The sequence below is a fragment of the Cebus imitator genome, unplaced genomic scaffold, assembly GCF_001604975.1.
Source record: "Cebus imitator isolate Cc_AM_T3 unplaced genomic scaffold, Cebus_imitator-1.0 Scaffold322, whole genome shotgun sequence".
In the NCBI taxonomy this organism is placed as follows: Eukaryota; Metazoa; Chordata; class Mammalia; order Primates; family Cebidae; genus Cebus; species Cebus imitator.
Window position 1 is genome coordinate 390,452 of NW_016107637.1, and position 24,236 is coordinate 414,687.

Genomic DNA, 24,236 nt, shown 5'->3' on the forward strand with positions numbered 1-24,236 from the left:
CTCTACCTCACAGGGAAATGTTAGGGAAACAATTCTCATCTTTCACTCCTCAGATTAGCAGAAATTAGAAATATTATTTCAGAGTAAGTTATGTCAGCGAAACAGCAAACATCTGCCTCTTTCTACAGGACACAGGATGGCAAGAAATGGGTAGATTTGTCTTTCTCCACTCAAAATAATCCTGAAATAATCATCTCACCAACATCTCTTCTGGTGAAGCCTTTCAAGGCCAATTCAAATGCCATCTTCTCCAGAAGCTCCACTTTTACTCTGGAATTACCTTTCCTTCTACTATCCCTTCACAGGAATATCATGCCACTATTACACTGTTCCTCTGTCTCTATCTATATCCAACATGCCCCTATTATATAGCACATTATGATACGTATTAACATCTATATTAAATGACTTTATTTTTGCTTAGTCTGATTAAAGGCTGAAAGCTCTTAAAGTCTTTATCTTTTTCTTCCCTGGATCCTTGGCACTTGGCACAGTGTCTCACACAGGGGAGAAGTTTTTAAAACATTTGCTGACTAACTTGCCATACTGAAGAGTCCCAGGATAAAAGGACAAAGTTCCTGTCCTTGAAGTACTCATAGGCAAATAAGGGAGATAAAGCTCTGAATGGACAATCACAATTCAAAGAGGCTGCTAAGAGATGAGACTGCTAAGAGAGTGATGTACATGATACTGCGTGAACACTGGAGAGGAAGAGAATGAATCAGCCCCCCCGTGGTTCTCTGTGAGGTCTTAACCAAGTGTTATACTGTGGCCATACTAATCTCCTTCTAGTTCTAAACCCACCCCATCCTGACCCTTCTAGGCCATTTCCTACTCCTGGCTTTGCTCATCCTGTCTCCACTGCTTGGACTGCTCTTGATCCTCCTTCACTTGGCTGACCCAACACAAATATCACTTCCCTTAGGAAACCTCCCCTACCCTCTTACCCTCTCCTCCAGCCCAAGTTAAGTATATCCTCAGCACTGTCTCTGAAGTCAGTGCATACAGCTTAACCTTAGGACCCACCAGGTCATAACGAACTTATCTGTGTTATGTGTGTCTCTCCAGCAAGACTATACACTTTTGTAGGACAGAACCACGTTTTATTTATCTTTAACTGCCTTTCCTCCCCTTATCACAGTTTGGCACACAGTAGCTGCTTAATAAATAGTTGTTGAAAACCAAACAGAAAGAAAACAAGACAGTATGACTTATTAAAGGAATGGTAAGCAGCTCTATTCATTAATTCAACAAATCCTTGATTTCCTACCATGTGCCAGACATTGCTAGGAGCTGGGGAGAATAGGGATCATATAGTCGCACTTCACGTGGCTGGAGTGTAGAGTGTGAATCGAGGCGGGAGATGGGGGGTGTACTTGGAAGGTCACTTGGGGCCAGGTCCTGAAGAGCCTGATTTAATTTGAAAAACCAAATTAAATCAGGACTGAGAGGTGGGCAGGAAGGCTGCAAGCGCAGAACAAGTCAATAGGGCAGGCCAAGTTATCTACCCTGCTAGGGCTTTTCCCTAGGCCTGAGCAGGGTCTCTCTTTTCTCCTCAGTGACTGGGGGCCACACTCACCTATAGGCACGATGATCCCGATAACAGCGGCAGTGACTGTTGAGCCCATCTTATTGTCTTCATTTCCATCTGCAAAACACAAACATTTGCAGAGTGATGCTCTGTCACTACGTGTCCAAGCCCATACTGGCCTCAACTGGTGAGAACTACCCAACTGCATCTCATCTTCATTCCGAAATGATGATCCTGGCTAACACCTAATAATTCAGTCTTTCCAGATCCTATCACAACTCCTGTGAGGCAAGCAGGACAGAAGTTATCTCCATTTTACAGGCGAGGAAACTGAGTCTTAACTGAGGGGTGCGGGGACTCACAGAAAAGTGGCAGAGCTGGGACCTGAACCCAGGACTCATGCCCCAAGTCCCATGAGTTGGGGACTTTCCACAGTACCATGGTGGTCGGAAGCTGGGGTTGTGCATGGCAAGGTGAGTACCTAGGTCTTTGTGTTGCTGATGGACTAGGCCATTTGCCTTTTCCCATCAGTAACTGCTTCTTTGCCAGTACTGTTTTTGGTGAGCTGTCTGTCCATCTGCATTATTATTATTACTTTTTCATAAGTAATTAAAATGGGACATAGTATAGTGTGGAGGAATCCAGAGCACAGGCTTCTGTGTCAGACTTCTGGGTTCAAGTCCCAGCTCTACTATTCACTATCCATGTGACCTTGGGCCAATTTTTATATATCATAAACACATCACATGATATACTTTTATATCTTTAAAATAGTGATATCACCTATATCCTTGGCATATGGTAAGGATTAAATGAAATAATTCATTTAAAATGAATATAAAATGCTTGGCACAACTTTGCCTAGTTCAAAGAGGGTAGAGAGTGGGATAGGGGTTGTTGTAAGGTCTAAATTTTAAAAATATATGTAAAAGCACATTTTTACACTGAAAAGTGAAATATACTGTCTTTTTGAAAGACTACGCTGTGCCATCTTCATTGTAACATTTGTGAAGCACTTTATAGTTCAGAAAGCGTTTTTCCCTTAGATCCTGACAGCTCCCTGCGGTGTGAAAAGGAGCCATCATCTACACTTCCTGCAGATGAGGAGATGACTTCCCCCAGCAATGGCCCAAGGCGCATCCTCTCTCAATGTGACTGGATCCATGTTACTCCAAGACAGTCTAACAATTAAGGAGAGAAAAGAGCTGCACTGCTTGCTTCCAGAGCTAACTATGGAAATGCTGCTGTCCTCCCGCTCTGGGCCACAGTGAACACTGGACAGTGACATTAAAACCTAGAGCATGAGGAAGCCAGTAAGAAGCAGCTGGTGAGGGGCTCTGCCCTCAGATGAGAGGAACTGGAATTCACACATGTTCTGCCTGCCTCTGCAAACTTTGGAGTAAGTGCTTCACTCCAAAAACCCAGCTTCTGCTGGCAAAATAGGACCAATTAGAAAGGTGCTGCTGAGCAGCTTGGTTTCTGGGCCATCCATGTAGGGGAAAAAATTAAAAAGATAGTTTATCTTTTAAATGAACTCCCCCTGGCAGGTAACTCAATTAAAAAGGTATTTGCTGATTAATGAGATAGAACATTTCTAGCAGTGACAATTATTGCTCCCAATGATTTAATAAGTGGTGAACTTAATTATTTTCATCTCAGGGTTGGAAAAAGGTACAAGGAGACCACGGTTGTGGATATTACTCTCTGGGGACCTGCTGGGGACTGAGATCAGAGCTTTCCAAACACAAGGGACCCCTGCTCATATACACATCAAAACTCTGTAAAACATAGACACACACACACACACACACACACACACACACACACACACACACACACAGTCAGCAAGGGCTGTGTGCATGAGCATCTCCAGTTACACTGGTTATACCTTTGTCTCTCATGGCAATTTTGTGAAGCAGGTTGTGGAAGTGTGGTTATTTCTACTTTGCAAGAGAAGCAACTGAGGCTCAGAGTGTCTCAGCTTCCTGCCAGACCCTCTGTAAGGTAGGGGCACCTGGGAGTCCCAAATCACAAGCTGGCACTCTACCTGTCTCTCAGATATGCAGTAATCTCCTCAAAGATACGCAATATTCAGCTCTGGTAGGTTCCTCATATCACATACCCCTCATCCTGGCTTCCCTAGGAGCCCTCCCATGTCATGAAAGAATGCAGAACTCATTTCCTTACAGTGCTGGGAGTGGTTGCTGGTTGCAGGGCTTAGGGTAGACGGGCTGATGCTGGGAGCCCTGGGGACACTAACTGAGCTTGGGACTGCAGCTGCCAGGCTTGGTGTCTCTGTGCTGTGGTTCTGGTAGGTGGGGCTGTGAACGGTGGTCCCAGGGGCTCTTGCGGTGGCAGGTACTGTCCTCGTCGTGGTAGAGGCTAACGTCGTAGTTGAGGTAGATTGAGGTGCTGGAGGGGAAATACCATGGAGGTCACTTGGACAGATAATTTCGTTGCCTAAGTTATTGCCTCTGAGTTATACTTAGGAACTTATCATCATGGCGTAGCTCAAATGCCACTTCTGTGAAGCCTTTCCTAATCTCCCTGGTGGGCTATGATCTTTTATTTAGCTGAATGCTAAGCACTTCACTTTGAGGCCATAAAGATGAGTCATTAAAACACTAATGTAGAATTAGTTGTGCGTAAAACCACCAATAAAAAGACCACAGGAAGGGGAAATCAGATAAATCTAGAAGAATTTTACACTCATATTGTCATACCAATAGATTTAAATTCTTATTCCACTTTAAACAATTAAACCTGTAAATTATTAATAATGCAGTAGACTTAGGCTCAAATAAAAGGCCTTGGCTATACATCAAGATTGGGACATGAATATATGTATGCAGTTGAAGTATAAACTTACTATTAGCCCCAATCATATTGCAGAAGGGCTCCTGTGTAGTGTTTGCTAAGTTCTAGGTGAGAAATAGGCACACACATGGTTATCTACATGTATTGAAGCCATGGAGATTAAGGGTTCTTACTATGAGGTTTTTAAAGGGTTCCAGAAGCTCCCTGAAACCAAATTTAAAATATTTTTTGTATATGTGCATTTTTTCCTTGGGAGTGAGAAAAAGGTATGGAAGGATCCTGGAGAGATGAACATTCGAGGAAGGTAAAAAAGAGAAGCCCTGAAAAGGCACCAAGTAGCCATGGAAGATGGAAGAGAACCAGCAGCATACTGTGTCCCAGAGCCAAAGGAAGATTTCAGCAGGGTGGGGTTCTGACATTGCAAGGGGCCAGCCCTCCTGGAAGGTCTACTTACCTCGGTAGCACCTCTTCATGTCTGGACCTAGCCACATTGTGTCAGGACAGGCACACGTGTACTTGGGAGAGTGGCTGGAGATCTGAGGAGCAGGAAGGCACAGGTACTCACAGCCTCCATTAGGCTGGGCACTCAGCTCACAGGCATCTGCAGCTAATGGCAGAGAGGGAGACAGCTGGGGCACAGACAGGACATGCCAGGTCTTCCTGCCTCCTGAGGAAGAGGCCTTTCCCACATGGCTCGCTCAGAAAGCTTGCCCTACTACCTTTTTTATGTATTTCTTTTTTCTTTTTCTTTCTTTTTTCCCCCAAAGCTCTTGGAGTACAAGTGCTGAAATTGCAGACGTAAGCCACTGTGCCCGGCCTCCCTACTACTTTTACTGGTACTTTCCAGCACCGTACCTGGTGTTTTATCCTCATATTCTCATTTAATCCTTGCAAAAATTCTGAGAGGTGGGGATATTACACCCCAGACCAACAGATAAAGATGCCTAGGCTCAAAGAGAACAAACTCGTCAAAGCTATACTCTACGAATTTTTTTTTTTTTTTTAAGAGAAGAGGTCTTGCTGAGGCCAGAGTACAGTAAGGCAATCATAGCCCACTGCTGCCCTGAGCTCCTGGGCTCAAGGGATCCTCCTGCCTCAGCCTGTCAGTGTTGGGATTACAGGCATGAGCCACCATGTCTAGACTGGAGCTAGAACTTAAATTGAGGTCTGCTGGGCCCCAAAGCCCATAAGCCCGTGGTTTTTGTTTTTTGCCTATGCCACACACTATGTCTCTCATTTGAATTTCTAGGTCAAGAATCAGGCACCAGTCCTATCTTCTTACACTCCCTTGCTTTCCCAGCTTCACCCTGGCAGCCAACACTTCAGTTACAATTAGAATTAGTATATCCTAGTGTTAGAGGAGGGGACAACCTAGTAGTAGGACTCCTAGATTTTAGTCCCAGCCAATAAGCTGACTCATAAGCCCTTAGATACATAAGCCTTATACCACTGCAAAATGGCTACAAACAGCAAGTTAGAAGCAATGTGTCATGGTGGAAGCAGCTTTGGAATCAGACAGGCCTAGGTTTAGGTTTTAGTTCTGCCACCTGCTAACATTATTTTACCTCTCTGAGCTTCTGTTTCCTCTACTGTGAAAAGAAGAGTAATACCCACACTTTGTAGGATTGGCAAAAACAGGACATTATGTATTCATTTATACTCAGCCTTATTTCACAAAGAACTTGAGGTAAAATGAGATAAAACATGATGACAAAGTACTCTACCAACAAGAGGGATTATTATTATTCCTGGGGTTGCTGAGTTGTGACCTGAATGTGAACACAGGCTGTCTGGTGGAAGGAGAGGACACAGGGAGGGGACCTGGCACCTAGGACCAGAGACAGCTCACCTCTTGGCTGCTTCAGCTCATGGAAGACAACAATGTCATGTGGGTTATTGAGGTTCTCAGCCAGGGTGGAGATTTCCAGGCCATTGAGCCGATTTGCGCTGAAAATGGCCTCGTTCTCCAGGTCTGTCCAGAACACTTTGTCCTGTGGGGTATAGATGCAGAGGATGGAAAGTCTGGAGTCTAAATCCATGACCTCAATCTGAGGGCTTAGCCCCAAACCATAGTCATGAGAACTACCCTAAAATCTTCCCTGAGCGGTTTGGTCCATGGATTCACAGTGGGGCTTCCAGCCTCTGATCTGTGATGTGCCTCTCTTGGTTCCCTTCTGTCTTAGAGGATCATTCGGTGATTCTGTGCTTTGGACTGACAGCCACAACATGACTCATTCATGCTGAACTAAGCCTGCTTGCTAGAGCCCAGCAGAAACCCAAGGTTAATCTCTATAGCTATTATCATTACTGGGGCCTGGGACCAAGACTGGAAAGGATGTGTGAGCTATGATGGTTACGCCCTGATGGGCTTCCTATAGCCTCTGGATGTGCACACAAGTCCACATGGTTAGTCCATATAAGCCTAGAAGTGCATCTGTCAGCAAATCCACACATACAGGTACAACTGTGCATCCTTATACACAGATCTAAACACATATTCAAATGTTCATTCACATACAGAAAGCTACATTTGCCCCTAAATATGCAGCCTAAATACATCTTGGTATGTGTATGTACATGCATAAGCACCAGCCCACAGAGGAATGTACACCTTTATTCTGATGCATTTGTATATACTCACGCATATATGCATACTTTACATGTACATGCTATGTATATGAACAAGCACACACACTTGTGTCCCAACACACCTGTCTTTTAAAGCAGGGGCTGGACTTAGAGGTGGACCTTTGCCCACAATTTCAGAGCAGTGCTGAGTAATATTGCTGCAAGCAAATCCTGCCAATGACTACCACAGACCATCATCCCCTGGCTTTCCCTCCCCTTGGTGGTGGATTTAATTTTGGGGAAGAGGTGAATGTGTGAGACCTTGGTTGGTTCTGGCCTCCACATTCGCGGAGAAGAGAGGTCATTAGGGTCAGGGTACAGGAGGGTCTTGGCTCCTCACCTTCTTGGGAGCTTCTTGAGACGGGGATAGTATCTGATTCACTTCTGTGACCCCAGGTCTGGCAGGGGTCAACAAAAGAGTGCAGAATTGAATAGCATCTCTCAGGCAGGAAATGATTCTAAGGATATGTATGTTCCTTCTTCCTTTCCTCCCTTTACTGGGTACCTTTTGTATATGGGGTACAGTGCTAGGTGCCGAGGGCACAGAGAAGAAACATACATGCCTAGCAACTCACCTGTGAGAAGTGCTCTGAGAGAGGGGTCTTGGGAAGAGAGCGTGGGAAAGGCTGCCAGGGGAGAGTGGGCTGCAGAGCCTTTGTGTGCAGGCAGCTCGCAGATTGTATACAAACAAATCAGTTGGTTTCCCTGTTCCTGTTTTCATTGGAAGAAGTCTCAGGGAGTCATCTGTTTGAACAAACATTTTCTAGGCTACAGCTTCCTAGTGGGCCAAGGCCTCTCCGGAGACTCACCTCAAACACAGCTATCCCAAAAGGGTGGCTCAGGAAGTCAGTGGAGGAAATCAGCCTCTTTCTGTTGCCTCCACTGAAGTCAATGCTGGACAGTTGGTGCAGCTTGGAGTCTACCCAGTACAAGCGCTGGCTCAGCAGATCTTGGGAAGGAAGCAGAATCAGGTCATGAACCTGGGACCCCAATCTGGAGCTCTCCTGTTTTGTATCCCTCCCTGCCCACATTTCTAGGCCACACACTGAGGCCAGCCTAGGGCAACCAGCAGGAAACAAAGGCACTGGCACCATGAGAGGACCCAGAAAGAAGACCCACGGTGTTCCAGACAGTGATCAGGATAAGGCACGAGAATAGGCCCCAACCCAGGAAAGGCAGGGCTCACCCAGGGTGATTCCGTTGGGCCACTCAATATTGTCTGACACCAGTGTTTGCCGGTCCACACCGTTGAGCCCAGATTTCTCAATCTTGGCCTGGTACCCCCAGTCAGACCAATACATGAACCTAAAAGACAAAATAACCCAGTTTGGTTCCTTTGGGGACAGGCAGTCTGAGTCACGAAAGCTCAATAACCCATTGACTAGTTGAGGGTTATGTTTAGTAGGGACTGAGAAGACCTCTAAAGTCCTTTTGAGCCATCAGATCTTAGCATTAGCAGGCACTTTAGCCTTCACCTCATTTGAGAACTGGATTTGAGGAATGCTGGATTCTCCAAGATTGCACCCAGCCTCAGCTGAATAGCGTGTGAGCCCAACTCTCCCATTTCTGGCAGTGCTAACTAGAGCCTCAGGGTGTCAGTGTGGGGAAGGCCCCTATAAGCCCTCTCTATTCTGGTTGTAGAGCAGAAAGTGGGTAACCTTCTTAACTCAGGTAACGCCGCCCCCCCTCCTGTCTCCTCAGGCCTACTAGGGCTGGGAGTAGCCCATTGTTACTAATCCAAGATAGTAAACTAGACCTTACCCACTCCTTTGTAAATAGTCCCTTTATTAAACCCTCCTTCAGTTATCTTGAGTATGCAGTGGGTTTCCTGCTGGGAGCCTGAAAGATCCACAGTGGATCGGGGTTGGGCTGGGTGTAACTCTATGATGTGAGGGACAGGATGTGGCAGGCACAACACAAAGTCTGTGTGAGAACAGACAGGGAGCAGGGATGAAGTGAGGGTGAAATGAGAGGCTCAGTATCCGTCAGAGGGCCTAGCACTGTGCTGGGAGCACCTGACATATGCTCAGTGAATGGCAGCTATCAGTCACTTCCCAAGGCCTCATATAACCTCCCAAGTGGCGGTCCCCTCACCAGCTGCCCTTGCCTGAAGAAGAGGGTTTTCTTATCCCTGTTTAGCAAGGACACAGCAGTAGGAAGCAGCTGTTGATTCTGGTAAACTTAACGTGAAACAACGCTAAAAAAACCATCTCAAGATATCCCCACTGAGGGAGAGGGAGTCCTGTTCTGTTCAGAATCCCAAACTCCCAAAATTCAGGGGTGCCCACAGCAGGGCAGCCTGGGTGGCGAGGGCCCAGAGACCATAGGTAACGGATGTGGGGATGGAGGTGGGCAGTCTGGAGAACAGGCCAGTGATCTTGGATTTGAGATTTGAGGAAATCTTGCTGGCTCTCCCGCAGGGCAGGGAACAGACATATTTTATGTAACTCCAGAGGCCAATGGAGGAAGTGATAGAGAGACAGATTTGGGATCATGAGGGAAAAACCCCACTTTCTAATGGGCAGAGCTGCCCCACAATGAAACAGGCCCTGTGGAAGGTAATGAGCTACTTGTCTTTGGAAGTATGCAAGCAGCTGCCAGATGCCTACCTGCAGTAGGCTGAGGAGAGGCTTCCTCCCCCGGGAGCTTCTATCAGGCCACCTCTAGAGCCCTACTCTGCTCTGAGATGCTCCAATTCTATGGATATAACCAGTGGGTCGGAGAGTCCAGGGAGAACTTTGGTGATCAACGCCCAGAGAACCTTGGTTGGGGATTAACAGGACTTTCTTCCCCATGGCCTGTGTCTGCGTGGCCCAGAGCTTCTAGGGATCTCAAGATAGCTCTTGTGACAGACACGAGAGGACTGAACACCTATAGTGGGAGAACGGGAAGTTCAGTGGGGACACTCACCCTCGCAGGGGGTCAACAGCGATGGCTCGGGGTTCACTGAGGTTATGGCTGAAGAGAGTGCATCTGCGGCCACCATCAACTGTGGCCACTGAGATGGTCTTATTGCCCGAGTCGGTCCAGTAGATGTGCCTGTGGACCCAGTCCACTGCCAGGCCCTCTGGAGAGTGTAGCTGCTCATCAATGAGGACCTCCTGCTCTTTCGGGTCACTGGCCTTGTCCATGTAGGCGCTTAAGAGAAACCAGAGATGGCCATGGCACAGATGTTCCACCCATGGGTCCATCTGGAGCTACCTGTGCACACTTGCCCTGTCTCTCTTCCATCTGGGCCATGGCAGTAGATTTTTAGAGGAACTTGGATAATTTCCACTCCTCACATTCCTTGGGTACAAGGGTAGGGGTACAGGCTTACATGGGCCATGGTCTGCAGCTTTCTAAGGTGGGCTGCCCTACAGCTCTGCCCATTAGAGAGAGCCAGATAGAACACAATGTGATTATGGAAAGCATTAGAGGTTATGGCAGAGAGGCATGGAGACTGCATCATTCCAGAGGGCGGGAGAAGGCTTTATCATTGAGTCCTGAAGGATGAGTACGCCAGGAGCCGAGTTCACCAAGACAGAAAGCTATGAGGGAACAATAAGGGCATGTGCAAATGCCCAGAGGCAAGTCTGCTCTGGAATAATAAGCTACTCGGGGAGCTGGTTATGTGGTGTCAGGTGCAGGCAGGAACCACATCCTGATGGGCTTTGAGTACCATGCCAAGTAATTAGGATTTATCCCCAGTGGTAACTGGACAGGCCAGAGGACATAATCCAATAAGCCTGTTAGTTCACTGTGGCATCTGTGAAGTGGATGGGTTGGAAGGGGAGGGAATGAAGCAGGGAAACTGGTTAGGGGGATGTTACAGCGTCTGGGGGGAAAATTAAGAGAGTCTGAAGAGTGACCGTGCCAGTGAGAATGGAGAGAAGGGCTAAGAATACAGTAGACACTCAGGAGGCAACATTAGCAGGACTTCCTTTCCCAGATGCTGTTTCCCCAGAGGTTTTCTTCTTCTTGCCCGCTCTCTGGGTGATTAGTTCCTCAGTGTCCACTGCCATCCATAGCTAACTCTCCAATCCCAACAACTCTCTTAAGATCCAGACTGCAAAGCCAACTAGCTCCCTTTGGATGTCCCACGGACACCTTGAACTCAGTATGTACAAAACTGTTCATCCTCATTCCCCTCCCCTCGGCCAACCAGACGGCCCAACCCCTGACCCCTGATCCTCATCCTCTGCTTCCCACATCAGAGAACAGCACCACCATCCATGAAACCTCCCAAGCCAAAACCCTGAAACTCCCAAAATTCACTCCCTGGGAGTAAATGTCCTCCTTTAGCCCCGCGTCTAGTCTGTCACCAAATCCTGCCTCTTTCAGTTACAACTCTTGGACAGGCATTGTTCTAGTTATGTTTTTGGGTGTGTGTGAACTGAGTGTGTCTGTGTGTTGTGGGGAGGCAGGAATCCAGTTGTCAGTGAGTGGCACTTGCTATGTTTGCTTCCGTCCACTTGTCCACCCATCCATCCCATCATTCTTTCATCAGTGATTCAGTGTCTACCAGTGCCTGGTCATTGGCACTCCTGCCAAGTGGATCTCAGGGTTAAAAAAGGACATGCCTGTCTAAAGGGGGCCCAGAAACACAAGGAGGCAGGCTGCTGACATCTGAGAAAGTCCTAGGAGAGAGCTTCCTCCAGCGTGTGGAGAGCTTCCCAAGCACCCAGGTCACTGACTGTGGCGTCAAAGACACAGTGAAAACCTGGCCTGGGGGTGATGGCATCCAGGAAGGCACGTCAGATCAGAGGCCCAGATGGGGTCTGAGGCCTCCTTGGTACTTTCTCCTCCTCATCATCACGAATGGATGTCACTGTGTTGTGAGTGGGATCCTCTGGGCAGGGACCAGATCTAAGTCATCTGGAGTCCCCAGGGTCCAACACACAGGGATATGAGCTGCTTGGAAAGTCCTCCCTAAAGCCAGAATTTCTTCCTTTCTGCCCTGGCTGAACATTTCCTGTGTCTTTTGCTTCCACATTAGGCCTCCAGAAGTCAGACAGAGCCCAGGTGTTTGGGGCTCAAAGCTGCTCACCCACGGGAGCCCACCCTCAGCCTACTCTAGCCCCAGTACAATCCCGGAGGTTTCATATCCACCGTGATCCTGCATCTCTTCACAAGCCCCAATCTGTCCTGAGGAACTCTAGAGGAAGAGGCCACTGTCCCCTCCTCATCTGTCACCACCCCTCACCCCCACTCTTCAGGCTTTGCTGCAGAGGATGTGGCTGCTCACCTATAGATCTTACGGTAGGAGAGGTCACACCAATAGATGCGATTGGTGGCAACTTCCACATCTAGTGCCACGACATTCTTGAGCATGGGGATGAGGCGTGAGTAGTTCCGCTTCACCAGGTCGATCCTCCGCACCTCGTGCCGATTGGTGAAGATCAGGGATGGGCTCTTGCCAGCTGCCAGCCAGGGAGGTTGAAAGAGAAAGAGTCAGTGCAAGAGGCAGGAAGCCTGGAGACCAAGACTGCCACTCACTTTCTGGGCAACACACCCATTTTCCTTAAAACAGTAGTGACAATTCCTACTTGACAGGTTGCAGGAGCAGATGAAATGAGTACAGAAAGCAGAAGATGCAGAGCACCACGCATAGCCGGAGGATTTTTATTCTTTTTACTAGATACAACCTTCTCCAAGATCCTTGCTAGCTCCCCAGTTCCTCCTTAGGCCTGTGCTGAAAGCCTTCCACAGTGTGACTCCGAGCTCCTGTCCAGCCTCATGACTCGCCCCTCCAGCACGGCCTGACTCCAGCTACCAGATGCCATTCCCTAGCCGTGGACGGGCTTCCTGCCTCAGGGCCTTTGCTCAGGTTGTCCCTTCCACCTACCATGCATTTCTTCCCGGCAACCACCACCTTCTCTGCTTGGGCCCTAACGGTGTGGTTCAAGAACGAACTACCTGAGCAAGCAAATTTCTTAGAAAGATAACTCGGGGCTGGGCACGGTGGCTCACACTGGTAATCCCAACACTCTGGGAGGCCGAGACTGGCACACTGCTTGAGGCCAGGAATTTAGCCTGGGCAATATGGCAAGATCCGATCTCTATTAAAAAAAAATTAGCTGGGCATGGTGGCACATCCCTGTAGTCCCAGCTACTCAGGAGGTCAAGGCTGCAGTGAGCCATGATTGTGCCACTGCACTCCAGCCTGGGTGACAGAGACCCTGTCTTAAAGAAAAAAAAGAAAGAAAACTCAGGACAGAAAGTGTTGGGGACATAGCAAGAGATGAGCTTCAGAGCTTGGCAGGGGACAGAACACAAAGGGGCCTATGAGCTCGGTGAGAATTTGTTCTCTGTCCTGAGCCAATGGCAGAGATGGGACACGTGATATACGACACAGATTATATACATGCAGTAGAGACAGCATACAGCTGCTCATGTATACACGAAAGCTGTTGGTTTTTTTAGATTTAGGTTAGATTTTAAGATTATAAATAAGTGACCTAGACTTTCCTGGCTACTCCATGTGGAAGGTCCCTGTCCCACAGGCCTCTGAGGGCCTCGCACCAGCTCCACAGCCTGTTTCTAGATGTATTGGGCCACTCTCTGGCACCACCACTGTCTGAGGGGCTGCTCCTAGTAACACCTGTCCCTCAAGCTGCCTGTGCCTTCTCGTGTTTTCCCGCTGACACTACTGCCAGCCACCAGTCCCTGTCACTGTGCATCTGTGCCAGGCTAACGTGCTCCCTGGAGGATGGGACCAGAACAGAGCCATGTAGGGCCTGGGGCTGGGTGTGTGACCTGTGCGTAGTGATGGAGACTAATTCAAAGCAGGGCGGGGTGAGACAGAGGTGTGGTACAAACAGAGAGCATGGAGAATGGACTCGAGGAGCAGGAGGGGCAAGGACAAAAACTGACAAGCTGTGACTCACCCCAAAATGACAGCAATGACACTTCACCTCCCTGAAGGCAGGAGCCAGGTGAAAGGGGCATGCTGGAGTGATTTTAAATGAGGGCTGTGACTGTGACAGGAACCCCGTGTGTTTATGATTTGAAATTTTATGTAGTTGCACTTTAAATATTCATATGCGTGGATTTTGTGTATGCATGGGTAGTTGCGTGTTGTCTCCAGTGCATTTACATAATCTGTGCCATGTATTACATGTGTCCTGTATGGGGACAAGAACAGGTTACATGTCATATGTGATATACTAATGTATGTGTTATATATTGTACAGTTTGGGTAGTATACTTTTTGGGTTTATGGGCCATATGTCAGTATTGTGGCTGCCATACTGTTATATGTTATATATTGTATTTAACGTGCATATGAACTCCAGACTCATATATCCAACTGCCTACTCAGTATCTCTACTTGGACATCTAACCAGTTTTCTTAAACTTACCACGTCTAAAACAGTCTAATATTCTTCCAAAACTGCTTCCCTCACCATCTTTCCCAAGCCCATAAGTAGCAATCTTATTTTTTCAGTTGCTGCAACTTTTTTTCACATCCCACATTCAATTCATAAGCAAATCCTGTTGGCTAGCCTTGGCACTATAAACCGTCCGCTTCTCATTATTCCCACAGTAATAATGTGGGAATACGGGCTTGGCCACCATCACCTCTCTTCTGGATTATTGCAATAACCTCTTAAGTGGTTTCCCTGCCTTCTCCCTTGCCCTTTAGAGTCTGTTCTCAACACTGCAGTCAGAAGGACCCTCTTAAAATGTCACACCATGTCCCTCCCCTATTCAGAGCCCTCAGTGGCTTCCCCCCACTTAAAGTGAAATCCAGAGTTAGCTCTTCAGATGGTCTGGAAGGCCCTTTGGGCTGCCCCTAGCCACCTCTCTGGCTTCATCTCTTCCTAGTTTCCCTGCTCCAGCTGTATCAGCCTCCTTGCTATTCCCTGCACATACTAGACACGCTCCTGCATTAGGGCTTTTGCAGTTTCTGACCCTTCGGCCTGAAATGCTGTTCCTGAAGATAACTGCATGGTGGCTCACTGTCTCACCGTCTCACCTCCCTCCCTCCTTTTTCCTTTTTTTTTTTTTAGAAAAGGTCTCACTGTCACACAGGCTGGAGTGTAGTGGCATCATAACTCATTGCAGCCCCAAACTCCTGGTCTCAAGGGATCCTCCTGCCTCAGCCTCCTGAGTAGCTTGGGACTACAGATGCATGGTACCACACCTGGCTAATTTTTAAAATTTTTTTAGAGATGGGATCTTACTCCATTGCCCAGGCTAGTCTTGAACTCCTGGCCTCAAGCAATCTTCCTGCCTAGGCCTCCCAAAGTGTTGGGATTACAGTGTGAGCCACCACACCCGACCCCTTCACCTTCTTTACTCAAATACCCTCTCGGTGAGGGCTTCCCTGACCATTCCATTTAAAACTATAATCCACTGCTCACCTGGACTTCCCGATTCCCATTCTCTTTTTTCTGTTTCTCCTTAGCCCTTATCGCCATCTGCCATATACTATATTGTATTTATTTATCTGATTTCTAGCCTGGCTCACCCATTAGAGTATAAGTCTGTTGAGGGCAGACAGGGATTTGCATCTATTTTGCTTACTGCTGAATCCCCAGTGTCTACCAAAATGTTAGGTGTTCAATATAAACAACTGAATACAATAAATTAATTCAGTTGGCTGAAGTGATCCATGTGTAGGTCTGCCCAGGTCATGCTCTTTGTGTAGACCGCCTATGCTGTGTGTGTAGCCTCTCTGTGGTTCAATTCTGTCTGCATATTCCGTTGTATGAGTGTCATCTCTGTGGGCTGTATTGGGCGGCTCTATACAGTGTCTGTGTGGGTGTTAGCATGCAGTGCCTTGTGTGGGCACTGTGTGTGCAACGGTTAGAGTGGGGAGTCAGCTGACATGAGCAGAAGGGGGAGCCCCTGAGAAAAGGGAGGTCTGGAAAATCTCACACCAGAAACCACCCGAAACACGCATGCTAGATATGAGCAGAGAGGAGGGGAAATACCTGTGCAGAAAGGAACACCCCTTAAGATGCCCAGTAACCGCTCACTCTGCAGTTCACCGAGAGGAATGTAGCTAGCTGCATGCTGAGGAGGAGGGGGAGGGCGAAGGGGAGATTCCTAGGATATGCAGGCCCAATAAGATTTGACTGCTATACAACCTTCCTGGGGTGGCGGTAGTGAGCAATGCCACCATTAGGTACCATTTGTACCCAGAGCTGGGCATGGGCATGTGCATGAACTAATAGTAAGGGAGGTCCCACAAACCTGGGTGGGAACCAGGTGAGGAACAGGCAGGGACTTAAGGCAGGAATGAGAAAACCAGACAAAAAGGCAGAGATTTAGGACAGAGATGGGAACTGCAAGAAAAAAACCCAGTGCAGAGCTCTGAGGGCTGCTGCTGGCTGTTTCTTTCAGCAGCCTGCCCCGCTCTGCGTCACCTTTCAGAGTACTGTCCCTTTAAAGAAACACAGCTACTGCTGCGGCTCCCAGCTGGGTCAGCCTGCTACTGTCTCGGAGTGTACTCTTATCTCCTTAATAAACCTTTGCTTATGTTACTAATTGTCTCTTGGTTGAATTCTTTCTCCCAAGCTAGATAAGGGACCGAGGATTCCTGCACTTCTCAGTAACACAACCTTCTTGTACACATCCACTCCTCACATAGGTGGAAACACGCTGCTTCCTATATTCCTTTCAGAGCTGTCCCCCTGCCCTCGGGTGTCCGTACCAGCGGCCTTGCAGTTCTTGGTCAGCAGGTCCATCTCGTAGCCAGGGTAGCACTCGCACTTAAAATAGCCCTTGTAATTGACACAGATCTGGCTGCAGGCATCTGGGTCCTCGCACTCATCAATGTCTGTGGGGAGGAGCAGGGGTCAGAACTGGAGGGAGGATCTGCTTCTGCTTGGGGGTGTGGGAGAAGGTCTCACCGCCACAGGTCTTCTTGTCCAGGAGCTGGAAGCCTGCTGGGCACGTGCATTCAAAGCCATTCTTGAGGTCAGTGCAGATGTGTGAGCAGCCGCCATTGTTGTGCAGACACTCGTTCAGCCCTGGGGAGGGACATGGGCTCCTGAGGCTCCAGGAGCCCAGGAGGAGTGGGGGCAGGGCAGGGGTGGCCCTAGAGCAGAAGCAGAGCCTCAAGGCAGTGGGACTCCCACAGAGCCAGGAGGGCTTCACAACCTCACTGAGCCTCAGTCTCATCTGCCCGGTGTCTGAGCAGGAGGCAGTACAGAGAGGGCAGGACCCTGCTCAAAGCCAGACAGAGACAGGGTAGAGGGGAACCAGAACTCAGGTCCCTGGCCTCCCGGCTGGGGCTCTCTCCACCACCGAGCTGGAGGCAGCTGGGCCTTCCCCAGTGGCTCAAGGTCTTTCCTTTCACAAACATGTTTCTTGCAGCTCCATCCAACCCTCAGGATACTCCAAGAATCCCTTCCAAACACCCCTGCTTAAACATCTCAGTCCCAGGGAGCCCACTTCCCCCCGGAGGCAGCCGGCTCCACGGTGAACAAGGACTGCCTGCTGAGCCTTCTGCTTCTGCTCCCAGCTCTGCTGTGTGGGGATGGTCAGGGTGCACAGGCTCCCTGAGAGCTCCCACAGGCTCCCTCACAGCCTCTTTAAAGCACAGATATCTGGGCCCCTGCCATTTGAGTGTCTTTCTCTGGACTCACTCCATCTGTCCACGTCCCTCTCTGGACAGGGCCCAGAGCTAGTCTGCCATGCAGAAGGAATCTGAACAACACAGGATGACCCCTAATGTGCTTGTGGTTATTTAAGACTCCTGGGCCTTTTTTTTTACATGGAGCCATTGCTAGATCAGTTCTCTCCTACCATGAACTAATATGATGTATTTGTTCAACTTCTCTCCTCTCAGCACCTGTCCCTGTTCCTCCGTCTTGTCATGGGCCTGGTCCCAGGATTACCACCTGCTGCGAGAGGTGACGCCCGGAGGTCATCTGGTTCTGGTTCCCCATCCTCCACTCCCTCACTACCTTCTGGCAGGGTCCTAGGGGAGGTCAGGTAGGCCAGGATCAAGGCTCTCACAGCATCTCCTGAGCTTTAGAGTCATAGGTTAATTCCACAAGCCAAGGGGACGTGCCACGCCCCTTGCCCCCCAGGCTCATGCACCGCCAGTCCAGCCAAGCCAAGCAGTGCTGAGCTGAGCCAGCCATGGCCATGCATATAGCTGGTTTGAGCTGCCCACCCCAGGTCATGCACAGCTACGGGGTGCCCCCACTTCCAGCTTGAGCCATGCTTAGGGAATGTCCCCTTTACCCCTGGGCCTCCTCCTGTTTCCCAGGAATGTTGGTGGAACTGAAAGAACAAGACCACAGCAACCCCATGACTGGGGGACCGGGGGATGACTCAGCCAGGTCCAGCCCTGGGAAGCCTGAGACTCTTGGGGGTGGGCCGAGCCATGGCAGCCCGCCCTCCAGGAATCTCTCAGTTGCTCGGAGCTCCCTGACCACTCCTTTCCTGCATTAATCCCTGAGCACGTCCAGTCACGTGTTCTCCCACTCACTCACTGCCCATCATGCCCCCACCCGCCTCCCTCCTCTCCTCTTGCAGGCAGCAGCAACCCAACAGTTACATTTACTGAGCACTGGATGAAGTGGCACGGGTAGGGAGGTCGGCTCTGAGAGGGGAAGGCAAAAGGAGAGAGCTCAAAGTGACTGGCTTCCGATAAAGGAAGGCAGAGTCCTCCAGGGCCGAGGGGGTGAGGGGGAGAGAAAGGAGAGCAGGTCTGCACCTGTCCATCCCTGTAGCCTTTCCCCAGGATGCCTGAAGGGAAGTCTGTGGTCCTTAATTCTACCTAGCCTGGGTATGATTCCGCTGGGGAGCCAGGAGAGGAGGGGCATGGGATAGAGTGGTACAGACGCCTGAGTAGTATTTGAGGCTTCCTTCCATGGAAGGAAGAAGTGGTGTCACTGCACACACGTGCATGCACACACCTGCATGCACACATACCAGCTCATGTGCAGAGCACAGACAGTCCCGTGGACTCCATAGATACATTCACACATACATAGGACCACACACACAGATGCATGAATGCAGTTCCCCTGCTTTAATCAGAGCAGAAGATATGGATACAGACACTGGCCTCTCACCAACACAGACAGAGGACACACGCAGACACAAGCACGTGTGTACATACTCCTCTTTGGTGTGTCATGCAGACAACGAGAGAAGAGGCGGTTAAGTAGGCTAGCAGTCCCTGGCTACTCCAAATCTGGGTGTGGAGGGCGCAAGGCTCAGTAGCTCTGCCTTCCCTGTCCCTTTTTCCACAAGTTCCTTCTCTTAGCAGGTCCTGGAGGCAGAGGGAGTATCCGTCTCCTGCCAGCTCAGGTAGAAGCTGAGTCACCTTCACTCAGCTACTCTCTTCCTTTCACAATCAGTTTTTTAATTTTCTAAACGGGAGGAAACATGAAGCTCCTCTAAGCACCCGGGACGGGAGGTGCTGGGGAAAACAGTCTGCAGGAGTTAGGAGAGGGAGGGACTGACCTAGGCTCTGTCCTCCAGGGCTTCTCTGTCAAATCTCCCTCAAGCCCTGACCTTCTGGGAACACTGAAAAAATGACTCACGAACCTTCCTGGAGTCCACACTGGGTTTCCAGCATGTTCTCGGGAAGCCCACCCTATCTACAGTCTGGGCCCTCTGTTCTTCTAGCCTGGAGCCCACCTTGATAGCTGCAGCGGCCATCAGGGCAGCTGCCTCCTTCCAGGCCTCACTCTAGTCTGGCCTGCAAGTCTGGTCTCCCATCAGGTCCGAGCTTCTTAGGGCTTAGGGTGGTACCATCTCCTGCTGCAGGGTCTGCCCTACTCCCATGCAGGTATGGCCTGAGCAGTAGCCCTGGATGTGCTTCAACTGGCTGGCTGCCCGCTGTGCCCACCTCTCCCTCTGCCGGATCTTCTGCAAGGGCCTAGAAGACCTCAGAGCCCAGGGCCCTGGCTAGGTCAGCAGGGCAGGAACACCGAGGAAGAGAGAAAGTTTCAGAAGGCACACACTCAGAGGTCTGAATGGGGAAGGAATGAGGAGAGGCCAAGTTTGTGAGAGAAAGCATAACTTTTTAGTCCCTGGGATGGGAAAGCTTTTAGAACTTGGCAGCGATGCAGAACCAGAGGCCTGGGGGCAAAGAGCCCCATGAGAAGCCATAGGACAGCACAGGAGTCCAAAGAGAGGGTCAGAGCAGAAAGTGTCAGGGCAGGGGTACAGGAGGGCCTCGAGCCCAGATACCAGGAGGGGGATGGCAGGAGACTGAGTCCAGCCAGTGGGTGTAGACAGGCACCCACCACACTCTTTCAGAGGCTCATCCAACCAGTCCCGGAAGTCCCTCTGTTCGTCCACGCACTCACCACTCTTACACTGAAATCTGCGGGACCTTCACAAGGTGAATGTTGGGCCGGACAACAGAGCGGACGGTGCCTGTGAGACCTTGGACAAGGGCTGGGCTGGGCCAGGGCCCACGGGAGGTGAGCAGAGCTCCAGTTCCAGGCCCTCACAGGTCCCTGGAGCGTGGCCCAGGACAGACGGGTAAATCCAGGATGGGCAGCTCTGCTCACAGGACAGGACCCCAGGGATGATTAGGAGGCTAAGCCTCATCTAGCTGGGCAGGGCTGCGTGGATCTGCATCTGATCTTGCAGGACTAAGGTCCTGGGAAGGACCAGGCAGCAGCTCTAGAGAGTCCTTAGAGCGGGGCTGACCATCTCCTAGAGGGACCTTTGCCCCATGGGCCCTGGGTAGGGGAAGCTGCCACACTGCCCCGTCTGTCATCCATTCCCCCAGATGACTAGTGAGTGAGGGTCCCTGCTCCTGCAGAGGGCAGGTTGTGACCGGAAGAGCCATCTGAGAATGAAAGGAGCTCCCTGAGGAGCAAGACAGCCTCTGCTCAGCCTGGGAACTAATGAGGGAAGCCACTCAGCGGCTGGGACCTGGACAACGGTGGGGGCTGGACCTCTCACAGTACCCTATCACGTCCCCCTAGGCCTCTTTCAGCTTTGGCAGTCTTTACAAATCCAGTTCTGGTGCCACTAGAACCCCATGGAAAGGGAGCCAGGTGATTTAGGGGAAAAGTGATGTTCTGGGGAAAACTTATCTTGGGACCAAGGGGAGACTCCTCCCAACTCTGCTCTCTCCAGAGAGTCAGCAGAGCCCAGGGCATCCTCACAGAGGAGGCGTTCTGTGCCCTGACCACACGCACCCTGTAGGCAGCCAGCTTCGTCACTCCCATCCGGACAGTCCTGCTCGTGGTTGCAGTGCTTGATTGCAAGGACACATGTCCCATCCCCACACTGGAACTCGTCCCCACGGCAGGTGCCCAGTGCTGCCAGGAGAGGGCAAGGGGAGGGAATGAGAGTCAGTGTGGTGCTAGGATGCTTTCCCCACCACCCCTATCTGCATGCCATAGCCACCCTGGGCAAGAACAGAATCTGTGGCTGAGCTCAGGAGTCCTCAGAGGATACTGGCCAACACACTTCGGTGTACAGATGGGGAGACTGAAGCTCAGAGAGGGGGAAGGCCTTGCCCGGGGTCACACAGCACTCTGGCTGGCAGGTTCAGGACTAAACCCAGGTCTCCTGTTTCCCTGTCCCTGCCTCTCTCCAGGGCCTTCTTTTGAGTCTTGCTGCTCATTACTTAATGACTTCATCCACTCAGCAAACCCTTCCTGTGCCAGGGGTCGTGCTGGGGTGGCGGTTGGGAGCCCAGGGACTCCTAAGAGCCTCCTCATCCTCTAGGAGCTCAGGGTGCAGAGTGGGGCTAGGAATGCTCAGATGGGGACATCAGTGTGAGGTGAGCTGCAGGAGAAGGCTGCTGGGGACCTCCCCAGCAGAAGGATGGGGAAGGTCAGAGGAGTCTGGGCCAGGCCTTGAGGGTTGAGCAGGCCTAGAAGGTAGAAAGGCGGGAGGAGCACCTTTCTGGACACAGGGGTTGGGGGATGGGGTGGGAAGTACGAGTGGGAGGGCTCACAGCAGGGACACAGGTACCGGCGGAGGCTCCTGGGGTTAGACCGGAGCTCCGCAGCCCGGCAGCCGCGTGAACTCTAACAAGTCCCTTCACTTCTCCCAGCCCTGCTCTCCTCCGTGGTAACCCCGGGCCACGTATTCAGGTAAGGCAACGCAAGGAAGCCTGCACCTGGCGGATCGGGATCGGGAGCGGGTGGCGGATCCGCGGTCCCGGGCGGGGCGGGGCGGGCGGTGTGCAGGGGGCTTACGGCAGTCGGCCTCGTCCGACTTGTCTTTGCAGTCGCGGTCGCCGTCGCAGCGCCAGCCCAGGTGCACGCACTCGCCGCTGCGGCAGGCGAACTGGGTGGCGGGGGCGCAGGCGGCCGGCGCGGAGGTGGCCCCAGGGCCCGCGCGGCCGCAGAGCTCGGCGGCCTCGTCCGAGCGGTCCTCGCAGTCGAACTGGCGGTCGCAGACCCAGCGCTCCGGGATGCAGGCGCCGCCGCCGCAGCGGAACTCGCGGGGCCCGCAGGCCGGGCCGGCACAGCCGCGCTCGTCGCTGCCGTCGCCGCAGTCATCATCGCCGTCGCACACGAACACGGCGGCCAGGCACGAGCGGTTGCCGCACTGGAACTCGTGCGGGGCGCACACTGCGCGGGACAGACAGCCGGTCGGCCCGCCGACCCCTCCCCGGCCGGCCTGGGGCCCCGCGGGTCCGGCTACAGGGGCTCCGACCCTCACCCAGGGGCCAGAACAAGTCCCTTTCGGGGCCGAAAGCGGGCTTCCAACGCGGACATGCTAGGTGACGCCAACACACTTGCCCTTGGGGAGCCCCGCTGGCCTCACTGGGTGAATGAGCATGAGCATGGTGGGACTAGGAGGGGATTCTAAAGCCTTACAGCGCGGCCTGTCTTGAAGGACCTTGCGATGGTCCCAGGACACCATCTGTTAAATGACACTGGCCCTTCCCAGGGACCAGGGTCTGGGGCTGGCTCCTCGTAACACAGTAGTGCAAGCATAACCTGCACTGCTCCGCCTGAGCCCCCCGCCTGGTATCTAAGACGTCTCTGGGCCACTCCTGTGGCTCCATCACCTCACTCCTGAACCTTCACAGCCCTGACCACACTGGACCATTTGCTGGGCCCAGTGCACGGGCTCCCAACGCGGAGCCTTTGCTCAAGTTGCTCCATCTGCTGGGAACCCACTTCTTGCCCACCACTGTCTCTACATTTTGCAATGATAGTTCTCGTCTTTCAAGGGCCCAAATTCCACCTCTTCCATGACACCCGGTGTTTCTCCACTTGGGAAATCTCTGCCTCTGCCCTCCGTTTCTGAGTCCTCACAGCCTACGAAGGCATCTGGGTTTCATGTCCTTTTCCATCTACCCCATGACTCCAGCTGCCTGGGGGGTGACCCTCCTTTGTCCTGACGGCCTGGTACAGAGCTCCCTGCAGTGAGTGGGTGTGGAGTGGATGGCACTGGTCTGGCCCAGGTATGACGTGCAATGATGGGATGTGCAGTAATTAACGGCATGGGTCATGGCTCTGCCTGGGGCTCTGGGCTTCTCTCTGGCAGGCTAGTCTGAGCTCAGGGGCAGGGAGGAACTTAGAGAACAGCCAGACTTATTGCCAGTTTATAGATGGGGAAACTGAGGCCCAGAGAGAGGAGCAGCTTGCCTATATAGATGACAACAGAACCAGAACTTGGGTTTGGGGCTTTTCCTTCCTACTCCTCCTCTTGGCTTTTCTGGTTTTCTCCTCCCTTCCTGGAGTTTTTCCAGCTGTTTCCCAGGGCAGTGACCTCCTCACTTCTTGCCCTCCTGTGTGTCCACACACAGGCCAAGACCTGGCCTGTGGGCCCTGGTGGGGCATGGACTCAGTGGCTGTCGCCAAAGGTGACGTGGTAGTGGTGGCAGCGCCAGATCCTTCCACGTGGGGGCGCCCAGAGTCTGTGTTTTCATTTTCTGGTGGAAAACTGTCAATTTTCATTGTTACTGAAGATAAAATAGAGTGATGTCTTCAGTTTCACCAGGTAGGCAGCTCAGGTCATGTGTTTCTGACAGCTCTACCAAGTGTCTGACAGTTGCCTTTTCTCCCCTTCTGGGCTTTTGAGACACTGGGGCATTGGTGGACAAAGCACACGCCGCCAGTGCCGCTGCGCCGCAAGATGACGCTCACACCTAGATGAGCTCCCCTCCTGCCTGGCCTAGCCCAGCTCGCTGGTGTGCAGGGAGGGCAGACTCACTGCTTTCCGGGAGTGCTGATGGGAAGTGCTTCTTTTCTTTTTAAATTTTAATTTTTACTCGAAGATTCTGATGTCAAGAAAGTGCTTCTTCATACTGAGTTTTCTCTGAGGTTTTGGAGCCGACAGTAGCTTTAAGATCCATATTCTCAGGCCTGTGTAGGCCCAG

General features: G+C 51.2%; 1 protein-coding gene across 12 annotated transcripts in view; it reads right to left on the reverse strand.

Annotated features, from left to right (window-relative positions):
- Positions 1–24,236, reverse strand: part of LRP8 (LDL receptor related protein 8) — a 77,896-nt gene that overhangs the window by 11,384 nt on the left and 42,276 nt on the right. For 2 of the 12 annotated variants that reach the window (XM_017504396.2, XM_017504392.2), the window contains exons 5-17: positions 22,099–22,476; positions 21,088–21,210; positions 18,161–18,199; positions 16,819–16,938; positions 16,620–16,745; positions 12,204–12,378; positions 9,887–10,114; positions 8,163–8,281; positions 7,786–7,925; positions 6,198–6,339; positions 4,803–4,955; positions 3,719–3,943; positions 1,580–1,648 (exon numbers count right to left, since the gene is read on the reverse strand). In XM_017504396.2, the coding sequence (XP_017359885.1) occupies positions 1,580–1,648; positions 3,719–3,943; positions 4,803–4,955; positions 6,198–6,339; positions 7,786–7,925; positions 8,163–8,281; positions 9,887–10,114; positions 12,204–12,378; positions 16,620–16,745; positions 16,819–16,938; positions 18,161–18,199; positions 21,088–21,210; positions 22,099–22,476 (2,037 nt within the window). The remainder of the gene's footprint in view (positions 1–1,579; positions 1,649–3,718; positions 3,944–4,802; positions 4,956–6,197; positions 6,340–7,785; positions 7,926–8,162; positions 8,282–9,886; positions 10,115–12,203; positions 12,379–16,619; positions 16,746–16,818; positions 16,939–18,160; positions 18,200–21,087; positions 21,211–22,098; positions 22,477–24,236) is intronic. The other 10 variants (XM_017504397.2, XM_017504393.2, XM_017504403.2 and 7 more) reach the window with 8 other exon arrangements.